We start from the raw sequence: 13,017 nt of genomic DNA on the forward strand, positions 1-13,017 counted from the left end.
CTCTCTCTCTCTCCTTCCTTCATTTCTTCCTTCCCTTCTTTTTGGGAGTCTCACTATCTAACGTGGGATGGCCTGAGCTCACTGTATAACTCACACTTGTGGCAATCCTCCTGCCTTAGTATGCATTATCAGGTGTGATGAGGCTCCAGAAAAAAAGCTTTTTTTTGTCATAGAGTCTCGTGTAGTGCAGGGATAATAGGTGTACATCATCAATCCTTGGCTCAAACCCAGGGTTCCATGTATGCCAGGCAAGCACTCTACCAACTAAGCTACATCTCAGCCATCCATTTTTTTCTGAGACAGTTTCTCCTGAAGCCTAAGCTGGTTTAGAATTCAATGTGTAGGAGCTGAGCGTGGTAGTGCACGCGTTTAAAATCCCAGCACTCAGGAGGCAGAGGCAGGCAGAGCTCTGTGAAATCCAGGCCAACCTGGTCTACATACTGAATTCCAGTCCAGCTGGGGCTACAGGGAGACCCTATCCTAATAAATAAAAAAATCATTATGCAGCTGAGGATGACCTTGAACTCTTTGTCTCTTCCATCCCCCAAAGCCTCCACCTCCTGACTGCTGAGGTACCAAGATTACAGGCATGGACCACCATACCATCATGTTCTAGGCTCCAGAATTTTAAGTAGCAGGGGCCGGGGTTGACCGCCTTGAAGCTGAGCCAGCATTAGCTGTACTGTACCTACCTGGCTTGTGTTCACTTCGGAAACTTCTGGTAGCTGGGGAGATGTTGAAGGACTGAAGCCAGCTTTTGGCCCTGCCCTGCTTAGGAGACACTGAGAAAAATACAATGAGAGTGCTGTGGGGAGAGGCAGTGCAGAGAGGCAACGTCCAGTCTGAGGAGACAAAAGAGTGAGCCCATAATCCATGAGAATCTTGGGAATTCCTTGCCACCCTACTGTCCCCTGACTTCTCATGTCTCCCAGAAAGCTCACCTTCTCCTGACTCAGACCTGAAGGAACTTCCACCCCTGAAGCCTGCCTAGACCCCAGCTCCAGGGTGCATCAGTGGGAATAGCAGGCAGAACCATCGAAGCCAGGATTGAGATGACCCAAGGAGTTCAAGTCAGTCAGCAGAGATTTCAGGGTTGGTAAAGCAAGTGGGAGCTGAGGAGATGGGACCTAAACATGGACTCAGGCAGGGCTGGGGTGGCTTGTCTCCACCTCTTCTTAGCTTTGTCCTGGTTTGTCCACCCCCTTTTCCTGGGAACAGCATATCACTGTCTGTCAGAACCAGCTCTCGGGCCTCCTGCCTGGACTAATGCAGTATCCCGATTGGTCTTCACCTCCCCTCCAAGCCATCTGCACGTTGCCACCACTACAGCCGGTTAATCTTAACACACAGCTTTGCACATCTCTGAAGAAGACTCAGTGGCTGATGCTGGTCCAGCCTGAGTCGTGGATGGAAGCCACTCTCCCTGTGGACCCTGCAGCCTCATCCTCCACCACTCTTCCCACTCACTACATTTTTAGTCTGAGTATGCCCTGCACATTCCCTCCTCTGCCCCTGTGCTGCTGCTCTCCCAGGTGGGGCTGCCCTCCATGGGTGTGCTTTTCCTGCACATTCCTCCCCACTGGCCTGCTGACTGCAGCTGGATTTGAGCTCCATGTCACTCCTAGCTTTTGTCCCGGCTGAGCTGTAGCTTACAGATAATCTGTCCTGGCACACATGAGGGTTGCTCCCACTATCCATGGGCTGGGGCTTTGAGTAGTCACAGGTTTTAAATCCTTCTGTTTTACAGAGCAGCCTCATTGCGAGATGGTGGTACTCTGTTTAACAGAAGAGGTTCCTGGGGGATCTGAGCTGCTAAGGGACTTGCCCAAGGTCACATGGGTAGAAAGGCTGAGTTAGCAGGCCTGCTGTCTTCAGGTTCAGTCCCACCTTTTTATCACTAATATGCTGTCCACAGAGGACGCTTGAAAGCATAGCAAAGGGAGAAGCTACGGTAGCAAGCAGCTAACCTGGGATGATGGTTGCTGCAAGGTGATAGTCAGAGGGGAGAGCAAGTTGGGAGAAGGGGAAGGGAGGTCTACAGCAAGTATCAGCACAGAGCAGAGGCCTGGGCCTCAGGGGCAGTTGTTCAGGCTGCCTGGCTGCCCTTTGCACACACATCCATGGACCCTGACATCTGTGAACCATAGGAAGGATGCAGCTGAGACCTGTGAAAGGGATTCTGAAGCCAGGGAGTCAGTGAAATGAGGCTGGAATCTGCCGAAAGGGTTATGTACATTCTGTGTGTGCCTTCTCTGGGTGTGTGGTGGGGGTGGCATTGTTAGATGTGTCTCTGAAAAGCCCCTTTCCAAAGGAATTATGTCATTACCATAAAGAGCCCACACCTCTCCAAGCCTCAATTTCCCAGGGCTGTCTTGGAGGCTCCTGTCCCTCCTTCATTTGGTTACGAATACAGAGGAAATGAACTCTGGGAGGTCCTCAGCCCAATGGCACAGTGCTGGGTACTAACAGAAGTTGGCTCGGCCTCTGCCCCTTTGAGGTGGCAGTGATCAGAATTACTGCTGCAGTCCCCGGGGCAACCATGTTACTAAGATTGTGCCTGTGTCCTGTCCAGTGTTTGCAAAACATTCCCAGCGTCTGATTTAGTAACTTGGACAGACCTGTCTTTGAGCACTTTATTTTCCCATGGATCACTGGGTGACAGGATACTGGGCTCTGGAAAGGAAGAAGCCTGGCCCCTAAGTGTCTGCAGGAGAGTGGCAGGACTGAGGGAGAGTACCTGGTCCCCAGTCTACCTGCACCAGGGACCCCTGCTTCTCCAGAGCAGCTTGGCAGGGTAGGGTGGGGGCTTTGCTTCAGCCTTTGCTGCTACTCCTCACTAATGGGGACCAATGATATAGGCCTCAAGGGGTGCCCTGCACCAGCCTTCTCACTGAACCCTTTGTTGGTGTGCTGATGAGCTGGGTATGCATGTGTCCCCAGGCTGCTGGTGTGGACTACCAAGGACTCCAGTGATGACATCAGGGCTGGAAGATACCCACCCTGTGTATACACAGTAGCTGTCCTCTTAGGAATCATTGATGAAGCAAATAGATATCAAAAACTATGATGCTAGTGGGGCATGGTGGCCCACACCTGTAATCCCAGCACTCAGGAGGCTGAGGCTGGAAGTTTTTGAGTTCAAGGCCAGCCTAATCTGGGCTATATAATGAGATCCTTTTCTTTTTTTTAAAGAAAAAAATCCAAACTAAAACCAACCAACCAACCAAAAACTATTAAAAGCTTCTATGCTTTCAGCTACTTAAAAAGAGTTTTATAGAGGGCTGGAGATGTGGCTCAGCAGTTAAGAGCACTGGCTGCTCTTGCAGAGGACCAGGGTTCAATTTCCAGCTCCTGCATGGCAGCTAATAACTAGCTGTAACTCAAGTTCCAGGGGACCCGACTCCCTCTTCTGACCTCTGTAGGCATTGCACATTTATATATATACAGGCAAATACACTCATACACATAAAAACAAAAAATAATTTTTAAAAAAGTACAAGTTGAATTATCTTGTATTCATTTAGCATGTTTGGGAGCAGAAGTGTTTTGGATTCAGGATTTGGGGATATTTGCATGTACATAATACGATATCTTGGGAATGGACCCATGTCTGACTTCATCCATGGGTTCATATACTCCTTGTACATGCTGCCTGGTGGTAATTTTATGTAACATCTTTAGTGTACTTGTTTTGGCCATGAACCATCACATGAGATCAAGTGGAAATTTTTTACTTGTGGTATCATGTTGATACTTAGGAAGTTTTGGATTTTGGAGCATTTTGGATTTGGTTTTTAGATTAAAGATGCTCAATTTGTACATTTTCAATGCCATAAAATATATCCATTGTAAACATACCTCTGCTCTGCTGTCACATCAATGGTGAAAGCTTTATGCATAAATCTCTGGTGATTTGAAGTATAACTTTATATTCACCAGAAGATGTGTCTGGACTCATCTCTGTGGCTTGGGTCTGAATCTTGACTATCTAGTGTTACTGGGATCAAGGTGATGTGGGATTGGGTACCTTTCCTGTCTTCCTACTCTGTGACTTGAAACCTATCACTCACCACCTCTCAGTTTCTACTCCCTTGTAACACAAGCAAAGGAGGGCTGTTAGGTAGGTGGAGAAGCCCACAGAGAGCCAGGAACCTGTGAGGCACCATGCCTATGTGCTCAGTGCTCAGGGTAGAAGACCAGACAGGTAGCAAAGTGAAATGGGAGGTATGCTCGGTGACCATTGCTCCCTAGCAACTGGATTTTGGAGTTCAGAGTGGGGTCAGGAGGCATTTGAGCCCTGGGCTTTATCTGTAGTTACAATGACCTCTTCCCTGTATTTTGCATAGTGCTGACACTGGAAGTACTAAAAGTCCTGCCTTGGTGTGACTCCATTAATTAGCTCTGGTGGCACTGTATCTTTGTGCCTCTACTCACAGCCTGTTAATCAAATCCTTGCTTGAGATCTATCAGAGCAATGGAAGACCACAGAAGCCTCGCCCCCGAATAGTCATCTACTTCCTGCTTAACTGGCTTTTGGATCCCCAGGCCTGTCTTTAGGAAGAACCCCATGCATAGGCTGAGAGTTTTCCTGTCTCCTAGTGAGCATCCCTTTCTTTCCAGTTCTCCTCCTTCCTTCCCAGTCTGGCCACACAGATTGGGGCCATTAGGATACATTTGGTTGTACCCAGGACCTGGCTCCATGCTTGGGCAGCCAGACAAGGCAGCTGGGTGAGCAGGAGGAGGTGTCTGATGGAATGAGGACTTCATTTAGCTATTTCTTTAACTCAGACTTCTTGAGCAGCTACTCTGAACCTTAGGCTTTTGGTTTGGCCTTTCACTTGTCAGGTGAGCAGCAGCTCCACTGGCCAATCACATCTCTGCTTGCATCCCAGTCCTTAGCCAGACCATGCCCCTCCATTCTTTCCCAGTTAGAGCAACAGCTCCTGTTGCCTGTGCATCCCTTCCCTCCCCACGGCTCCCCTGGGAGGCTCACTCACCCTTCGGCGTTCATTTCAAATGCTGTCTCGCGACAGCCTCTCTCAGCATCTTCCCCTCTTACCTTCTCTCCCCTGAACTTCTAGATTTACTGTCTGGGTCATTTATTTTGGCACTGAGGCAGGGTCTAAGATCCCTTGTGGCTATTCAGCTGTTTAGTGTGTGTACAACTTGCTTCTAGCTAGACACTGAGCTCCTGGGAGGCAAGATCATGGCAGGCATGTTTTTACCAAGCTCTTTCGATGCTTAGTACATTGTTAGGCATTCAGCAATTGCTTTATACTGGAGGGAGGTGGATAGTGAGCTGGAGCAGCAGATGAGATGCGTTTTGTCATTTGTTCTTCTGAGGGCCTTGCTAGGATGCATCCCTGGTCCCAATCTCAGACCCTGGGTAAGAACATAAAAGGAATTACCTCCAGTGTTTATGGTTGCCCAGAGAGGTTGAGAATCTCACTGATCTCAGGTTGAAGCTGCAGGTACTGCCTCATCCTGGGGGGCCTCCTCCCTGTCCATTAATACACACGTGACCGGGAGTGTGTACATTTGCACTGTGGCTGGAAGGGAGCAAGCCTAGTCTTTGTTTTCCGGGGGGAAGCAGGCTGCCAAGTTTATGGAATAGCTTTTGTATGTGTTTGGGTGTGTGAGGCTGTAGGGCCAGGTGTGCATGAGAAGCCTTGGCTGTGACCCTCTGATGTCATTTAGCATCACCCTGCTAACCTGAAGGTCTTGGAGCTCCCAGAGAAGGCAGAGCAGAACTCACACCCAGTGCCCCCCCGATAAGCATGTAGTCCCAGGACCTGAGACCTAGCCCTGAGGAATGATAGGGGCTGTGGGTTCTATGTGTCCCTTTCCTGAGGTGGCTGCCCTCAAGTGCCTTTCCTCCTAGATGTTCCCCAAAGTTGCTGTTCCTGCTCCTTCCCTCCCTGGGGCCCCATGTTCAGGAGGACTGGGATGTAGGTCTCAGGGGTGAGTCTGCTGCTACATGCCCCCCTGCCCTCCAGCCCGAGGAGCTCACCAACGCCCTGGAAATCAGCAACATCGTCTTCACCAGTCTCTTCGCCCTGGAGATGCTGCTGAAACTGCTCGTGTATGGTCCCTTTGGCTACATCAAGAATCCTTACAACATCTTTGATGGTGTCATCGTTGTCATCAGGTATGATTTTTCCCTCCTGCCTCTGACTGGAAGAGTGCCAGCAGGGATAACTTGAGGTGGAAGGTGTGGCCTCTGTACTCCATCCTCTAATCCTGTCCCTGGGCCTCATTTTGTTCTCCTGGAACTGGGGCTCACAGTTCCTTTAGCTGAGCCCTTCTTCCATCTCCTCTCCCCACACCTACTTCTTGTCCTCAACCCCACCCAGCTCTGGGATGGGTGAAGATTAGGGAGTTGGCTCTGGAGTGGAGTTGGAAGAGGAGTGAGACCCAGCAAGCTTCCCTGCTTGCAAAGTGCTTGGAAACCAACTCAGACGCCCAGCAACTTGTTCTAGGGTCTTGTTCCAAGACCTTGGGAAAGGATTCCAACATGCGCCATCCCCACCCCACCTCCACTCCAGGCCCAGGGCCAGGAGGAGTGCTTTATTAGTTTTTGGAATTGGCTTTAGATTTCATTAGAAGAGATCAAAGCAAATATTCCATAATTTGATACCATTGCATTGGCTGGCTTTAGGGAAAATATTGCCTGCTGCCACTAGGTGATCTCTGCCTGGGAGAAGGGAGTCAAGGGGGCTGGAGCTGTCACCTGGATCCTTAGCACTTTGGAAGTACCTGTCTGAAGGCCAGATGGGGCCATGCATGACCCTTCTCCAAGCTGGGCTTAGGTAGCTGGGCCCCAAATGTCACCAATGGGTCCTATGAAAGGGAAGAAAGAAGGCAGAGATACAGGGACTCAGGCTGCCTGCCTCCTGCAGCGTGTGGGAGATTGTGGGCCAGCAGGGAGGTGGCCTGTCGGTGCTGCGGACCTTCCGCCTGATGCGGGTGCTGAAGTTGGTGCGCTTCCTGCCGGCACTGCAGCGGCAGCTTGTGGTGCTCATGAAGACCATGGACAATGTAGCCACCTTCTGCATGCTGCTTATGCTCTTCATCTTCATCTTCAGGTGAGCACACTCAGGCCAGGTGCAGGGTGGGACCAGGGATGGGAGCAAAGGGTCCTGACCCTGTCCCGGGGCTCCCTGTGTCTCCAGCATCCTGGGCATGCATCTCTTTGGCTGCAAGTTTGCATCTGAACGTGATGGAGACACGCTGCCAGACCGGAAGAATTTTGACTCTCTACTCTGGGCCATTGTCACTGTCTTTCAGGTGCGAGGGTCACAGGGCAGGGGTGAGTGGGGAGGTCCAGTGCCTAGTCAAGCCCTGACTCCTGTCCCCTGCCTGCAGATTCTGACTCAGGAGGACTGGAATAAAGTCCTCTACAACGGCATGGCCTCTACATCATCTTGGGCTGCCCTTTACTTCATCGCCCTCATGACTTTTGGCAACTACGTGCTCTTTAACCTGCTTGTCGCCATTCTGGTGGAGGGCTTCCAGGCAGAGGTAACCCCCTGCCCTGCCCACCTCACCTTAACCAAGGCAGTCTTCTGATTCCCAGTAGGAATGACTGCCTGTCTTGAACTTCCTCTTCTCTCCACTGCTGACTGTAAGGCTTGGGAGATCCTGTAGATAGCAACCCGTGGACTAAGCCAGGGTGGGCCTGGGGTGGGAGGTGCTGTTCCTTATGCAGCCTTTCATCAGGGGTGAGGCAGGATGGCTATGTGTGGTCCCTGGGTTATAAGTTAGCAACTGGCTTCTCCTTCAGCTGGCTGCAGCCCTTCCCTAGAAAGATAAGCCAGGTGTGGGGACTTGTGTAGCAGGACCCTGGAGCACAGTCCCTCCATGGGATATCTGGGGAGGACCCATATGGGCTGAGGGATGTGGGAGGCTTGTGTGCAAGTCATCTGAGCATAGGCTGAGCCGATGAAGATGCCACTAGGGCCCCAGGCAGGACTGAGCTGCCCAGGGTGAGAAATGAGCCCAATTAGCTGCGGCCATGACAGAGATGACCGTCCTATTTCCAGCCCAGACTCCATCACCTCCGTCACAGGCAGCGTCATCAATTAATATTGATTCACATTGATCCTGCCATGGCCATGCCAGGGTGCAGCCTCTGCCCAAAAGGCCTCACCCTCTTTTCCTTTCCTTCTGCCTGTCTTCCCATCTAAGCTTTCATACCCACGCCACATCCTGGCATCTCAAACAGGGCAGATTGACCCAACCTAGAAATGTGTCAGGTTGGGTCTGGAGAAGCTCTTGGTCCAGTTCTCTCTGGGTGACCCGGATGGAAACTCCCGCTGCGGCCTAGTCTATAAATACCCGGCACACGGTGGAAAAACAAGAATCTATTTTCCGACTCTTTCCCAGCCTTGCAAAGGAGGGTTGTTCCCTGTGGGCCAGGCTGGGGGGTGGAGGAGGGCGTTGCAGGAGCATCTGTCCCACACCGGCCTTTCTCTGCTTCCGTTTTAATTCTGTAGTTATCCATTATTGCATTTCCTCCCTGCTGGGTGGCAACAAGGGCAGCTGGAGGCAGAGGGCTTTGGTGATGCCCGAGCTTCTTGCAAGGATGGAGAGTCGTTGGCACTCTCCTTGCAATGGGACACTTCTTTTGGGTTTCCCTGGGTCCTGAAGAGTTGAGGGATACTATAGGGCTCCCTCAAGAGCCTCACACTTGGCAGTTGCTAGGTACCTGTGGGAGGAAGAGTTGAGTAGGGACTGGTCCCTTCAGTCCCTTCCAAACGCAATTTGTGATGACAGCTTACCCTCAGAAACAATCCCCATGTAACTCTGTGGAAAGAAGTGGACAACACCTGAGCCTGTTCTTCTCCCTCACCAAGCTGCCATGATAGTCCTGGGGGTGTCCAGTGCAGACAGCCCCCTCCCCACCACTCAGATTTCTCAAACACCTTGTTAAATTGAGTGCAGCTGAGCTGGCCTGGTTGCTAGGCAGCAGCAACGTCTGAGTGTGGGAACAGAGCTGCCTGGCCCTCACACCCGGCCTGGTCACCCTGCCCTGCTAGGGGCCTGAGAGCTTTCCCAGCATGGAAAGATTTGACCAGGGCCCCATGGACCACCCCCCTCTTCGACTTTCATAATATAAGTGCCCTTTGGGGAGGGTATTGCCCAGGGCCTACTGCCTTGAACAGCTGGGATGCTTCAGGTGTGGGATGGAGAAAGTATTTCAAGGTTAAACCTCCACCACTGGGTAGGCCAAAGCTGTGATCCTGAAGGGTCCATGTAAGGGCTGGACCAGCCGTGCCATTGTTTACATGTACTGCCATAGCTGTAGGAGTTACTATTCAATACTGATGACCTAGGCACATCCACAGCCACCTGCTGTCACTCTATGGAGTTTCAGGAGGCCCCATGGCCTAGCAGAGAATGCTGCTTTGGGGGTTGTGATGACCTGAAATGTTGTTTTGTCTCTATGAATAAGACAACCTACCTTAGTGGAAGGACTGGCTGCCCCATTTTGGTGAACTTCAGCAGGTGACCTCAACGGTAGCTTTCATGCTGGCTTTGACATCCTGCCAAGAGTGGGTCGGGGGTGGCCTCAGGGACAGAGCCTGCTTGTCTCCTGGTTCCCTGACTCCCAGGGGGCAGCGCCCTGAGTTCCTGCATATTTGTCATCCATGCACTTAATTTAATGAACAGGCAGCAGGCCCTGTGTGTGGCCATTAATTGATAATAAATAACATCATGGCTGCCATCCCACTGTGACTTGTCACATCCCATCCCACTCTGAGCATATGCATCCAGTCTGACTTGAAGGGACTGGGGATGAAAGTCTTGGAATTGATAAGGCCTAGCTGTGCTCCTCATCAAGGCCCCGTCCCTGGCTTTTGTCCACTTCTCTTTCCTACCCCCTCTGCCCATTGCCACCATCCCTGCCCATTTCCACACACATGCCTCAATACAGGGACAGGGGAGCTGTGTTCACAGCTGGAGGTGGAAGGCATGGCCTGCAACCTTTGACTTTGTACTATGTGGAGCAATTTCTTTAACTTCTCTTACCTCAGGTTCCTGCCCTGAAAGATGGTTGTAGCTATGCCATCTCCCACCATGTGAGGAGGTGAGCTAGTGCTCATAAGCAGTTTAAGGCTGAGCATGGTGGCACATGCCTACAAGCCTAGCACTTGGAAGGCTAAGGCAAGAGGATCATGAGTTCCATGCCAGCTGAGCCACATAGTGAGACCCTGTCTCAAAAAAACCAAGAACTGGGGCTATAATTCAGTGGTAGAGCACTTGCCTAGCATGTGCAAGGCCCTGGTTTTGATCCCCAACACCACTGAAAAGCATGGTGGTGGATATTGTTACCAAGATGACTGGGGAGCTTGATCCTTTCCTGCCCTTGTCTTATCTTTGTGGCCTCTGCCTTCACCGTTCAGATTCATTCAGGCCTGGGGGACCTGAGGTTGAATTCTGGAAGGCCATTGTGTCCCACTCCCCTACCCTGTGTTTCTCATTTCCTTTTCCTCATCCTCTTGGGACACTGCTGATATTTGAAGGCCCAAGTACCTGTGACCAGCGGCCCTCCCCTGCCTTCCCCTCTCCCTGTAGGAAATCAGCAAACGGGAAGATGCGAGTGGACAGTTAAGCTGTATTCAGCTGCCTGTCGACTCCCAGGGGGTAGGTATGCGATCACGAGTCGGCATGCCCCTGTGCCCATTGCCCCCTCCACTCTACCTCTGTGTCTCTGTGCTCCTGTTCACACTCAGCTGCTGTGTAACCTGTGGTCGCTGTGGTGGTCATTGGTGTTGTGAGGTTTGCTTTGATTTTAAGTCCCTTCCCCTTGAGGACATGGAAAGGAGGAGCTTCTTTGCCTCTGCCCCCATCAACCTTCAGAGGGTACATTCCCATCCCTGCCAGGCCTGTGGATGGGCCAGAAAAGAAAGGGACTTAGAATCCTCTATGTGCACGTGTATGTGGGCACCGCATGTGTGCCTGCCTGCACCCAGGTCCTAGAGGAGTCTGGGACAACTGGCCTCAGCTCTCCCACTTTCTCCCCTCCACCCTTTGCCTTGAGCCCCCTCTAGAGACCCCACAGCTGCCTCAGTACAGAACAAGTCTTTGGAGAATGTAGGGGTGGGATGTGACTCTTGCCATATTGTACCAAAATTTTAAATCTGCCTCTGAATCTTTGGCTACCCAATCGCCAAATTAAGTCCTGCCAGTTGTCTCTGGGCATGTCCCTCCTTCAGGTCCCTCATGCTGAGCCTGTGTCCTGCTGTTTCCTACATTGGCACTAGAATTTGGAGTGATGCCAGACTTCCCGCGGGACCCCATGGTGCTGTGCATCCCCAGCAGCCCCCTGGAGATCCCACTTGATAATTAAAGGCCTCGTTAGGGATGTAAACTGAGTTAATGAAAATGATCCCCTGAGATGCCAATTATCCAATATTTGTGTCCTTATCAAAAGTAGCAATCAAGTATTTTTTAATAACTTCTTAAGGAGAAGTGTATAATTACTGGGAAACCTACTGACCTGCTAAGAAGGAAGAAAAAAACTATCCCAGAGACAGAGAGAGAAGTAAAAATGGGGCCAGGAAGGGGCTGGGGTTTGGGGAAGTTGAAGGGTAAAGCTAAGGGACTGAAGTGGCATCCTTGTACTGAGTTGTTCTGGCTCGGGTCTTCCTTCCAGGGTCCTCCGGTGTGAGATGGAGGGAGGGGCAACACAAAGAGCAGGAAGGGGGCCTCAAGTAGACTTGAAATTGAGGCTCTAGTGACCACTTCACCCAGGTTCTCAATCCCTCTGGCCTGTGTCACCTGCCCGTCTAGCTACCCTATCTTCCCCCAGCCAGCCTTGGTGCCAGTCCAACCAGGCTGGTTGTTCTGTGGGCTTGGGTTATCTGTGGCCTTTCCTAAGGTATAGCTGGTGGGAGGCAGAGGCATTGGCCCTGGGAAGCCCCAGGCCCCCAGCCTGGGTGGTCTGGCCTGCCCTATGCATGCCTCGTACCGTGGTTGCTGGTTCCCGTGACCTATGTGTGGTGTGTTCATGTGAAGAGAGGTAGACCTTGTTCCATGCTAATAATACCTTCCTGGCCAGGGTCCTAATGGCACACTTTTCCCTGACCCTAGGGAGATGCCACCAAGTCTGAGTCAGAACCCGATTTCTTTTCACCCAGCATGGACGGTGATGAAGAGAGGAAGAAGCACTTGGCCTGTGAGTATCAATCCTGAGGTATAGCCCCAGGCCCTGGATGAGCCCTATGTAGACAGACTCAGGTTCTCCCCTTTCCTCCTGCAGTGGTGGCCCTGGGAGAACACCCAGAGCTGCGGAAGAGCCTGTTGCCACCTCTCATCATCCACACAGCTGCCACACCAATGTCGCTGCCCAAGAGCTCCAGCACAGGCCTGGGCGAGGCACTGGGCCCCAGTTCTCGACGCACCAGCAGCAGTGGGTCCGCTGAGCCTGGGGCTTCCCATCATGAGATGAAGTCACCGGTAGGAGGTTGCATGTGGATGCCTCATGGTGGGAGATAAACAGAGGACAACAGGATGAGGGAATGGAGGCAAGGCAGGTCCAAAAGGACAGTCCTTGCGATATGGGCTGGGCAAGGTGGTCAGAACTGGAAAACAGACCTGTAACCAAGAATCCTAGGGGTGCCTAGGAGGTCAAAGAGTAGGGCTCTAATCCTACCTCTTCTGTTTTCTTGTTATGTTACCTTGGGCAAGACTTAACCTTTCTGAGTCTCTTCTGTAGAATGAGATGAGGTGCATTGCCCCACCGTTGTGTGAGAGGTACCATCATTGTCTCCATTTTACCAATGGGACCTCAGCCTCAGTGGCTGATGTGAGTGACAAAGCCACCCTTGTAGTGCAAGAGACTGGTGTCAGAGCCTGTGTACTCACTGTCATTTATTTTTTATTTTAAGACTATTTATTTATTTATTTATTTATTTATTTATTTATTTATTTATGTCTTTTTGAGACAAGGTCTCCCTGTAGCCCCAGCTGCCCTGGAACTCACTATGTAGACCAGGCTGGCCTTGAACTTAC

General features: G+C 51.3%; 1 protein-coding gene across 18 annotated transcripts in view; it reads left to right on the top strand.

The window, feature by feature from the left end:
* Cacna1g (calcium voltage-gated channel subunit alpha1 G) overlaps positions 1–13,017 on the top strand; it is a 65,384-nt gene that overhangs the window by 23,887 nt on the left and 28,480 nt on the right. For 11 of the 18 annotated variants that reach the window (XM_029566091.1, XM_008838361.2, XM_008838364.2 and 8 more), the window contains exons 10-16: positions 5,997–6,148; positions 6,900–7,085; positions 7,173–7,287; positions 7,366–7,521; positions 10,579–10,647; positions 12,097–12,181; positions 12,266–12,462. In XM_029566091.1, the coding sequence (XP_029421951.1) occupies positions 5,997–6,148; positions 6,900–7,085; positions 7,173–7,287; positions 7,366–7,521; positions 10,579–10,647; positions 12,097–12,181; positions 12,266–12,462 (960 nt within the window). The remainder of the gene's footprint in view (positions 1–5,996; positions 6,149–6,899; positions 7,086–7,172; positions 7,288–7,365; positions 7,522–10,578; positions 10,648–12,096; positions 12,182–12,265; positions 12,463–13,017) is intronic. The other 7 variants (XM_008838366.2, XM_008838365.2, XM_008838371.2 and 4 more) reach the window with 1 other exon arrangement.

Source organism: Nannospalax galili, unplaced genomic scaffold, assembly GCF_000622305.1.
Source record: "Nannospalax galili isolate Female #2095 unplaced genomic scaffold, S.galili_v1.0 scaffold95, whole genome shotgun sequence".
Classification (NCBI taxonomy): domain Eukaryota; kingdom Metazoa; phylum Chordata; class Mammalia; order Rodentia; family Spalacidae; genus Nannospalax; species Nannospalax galili.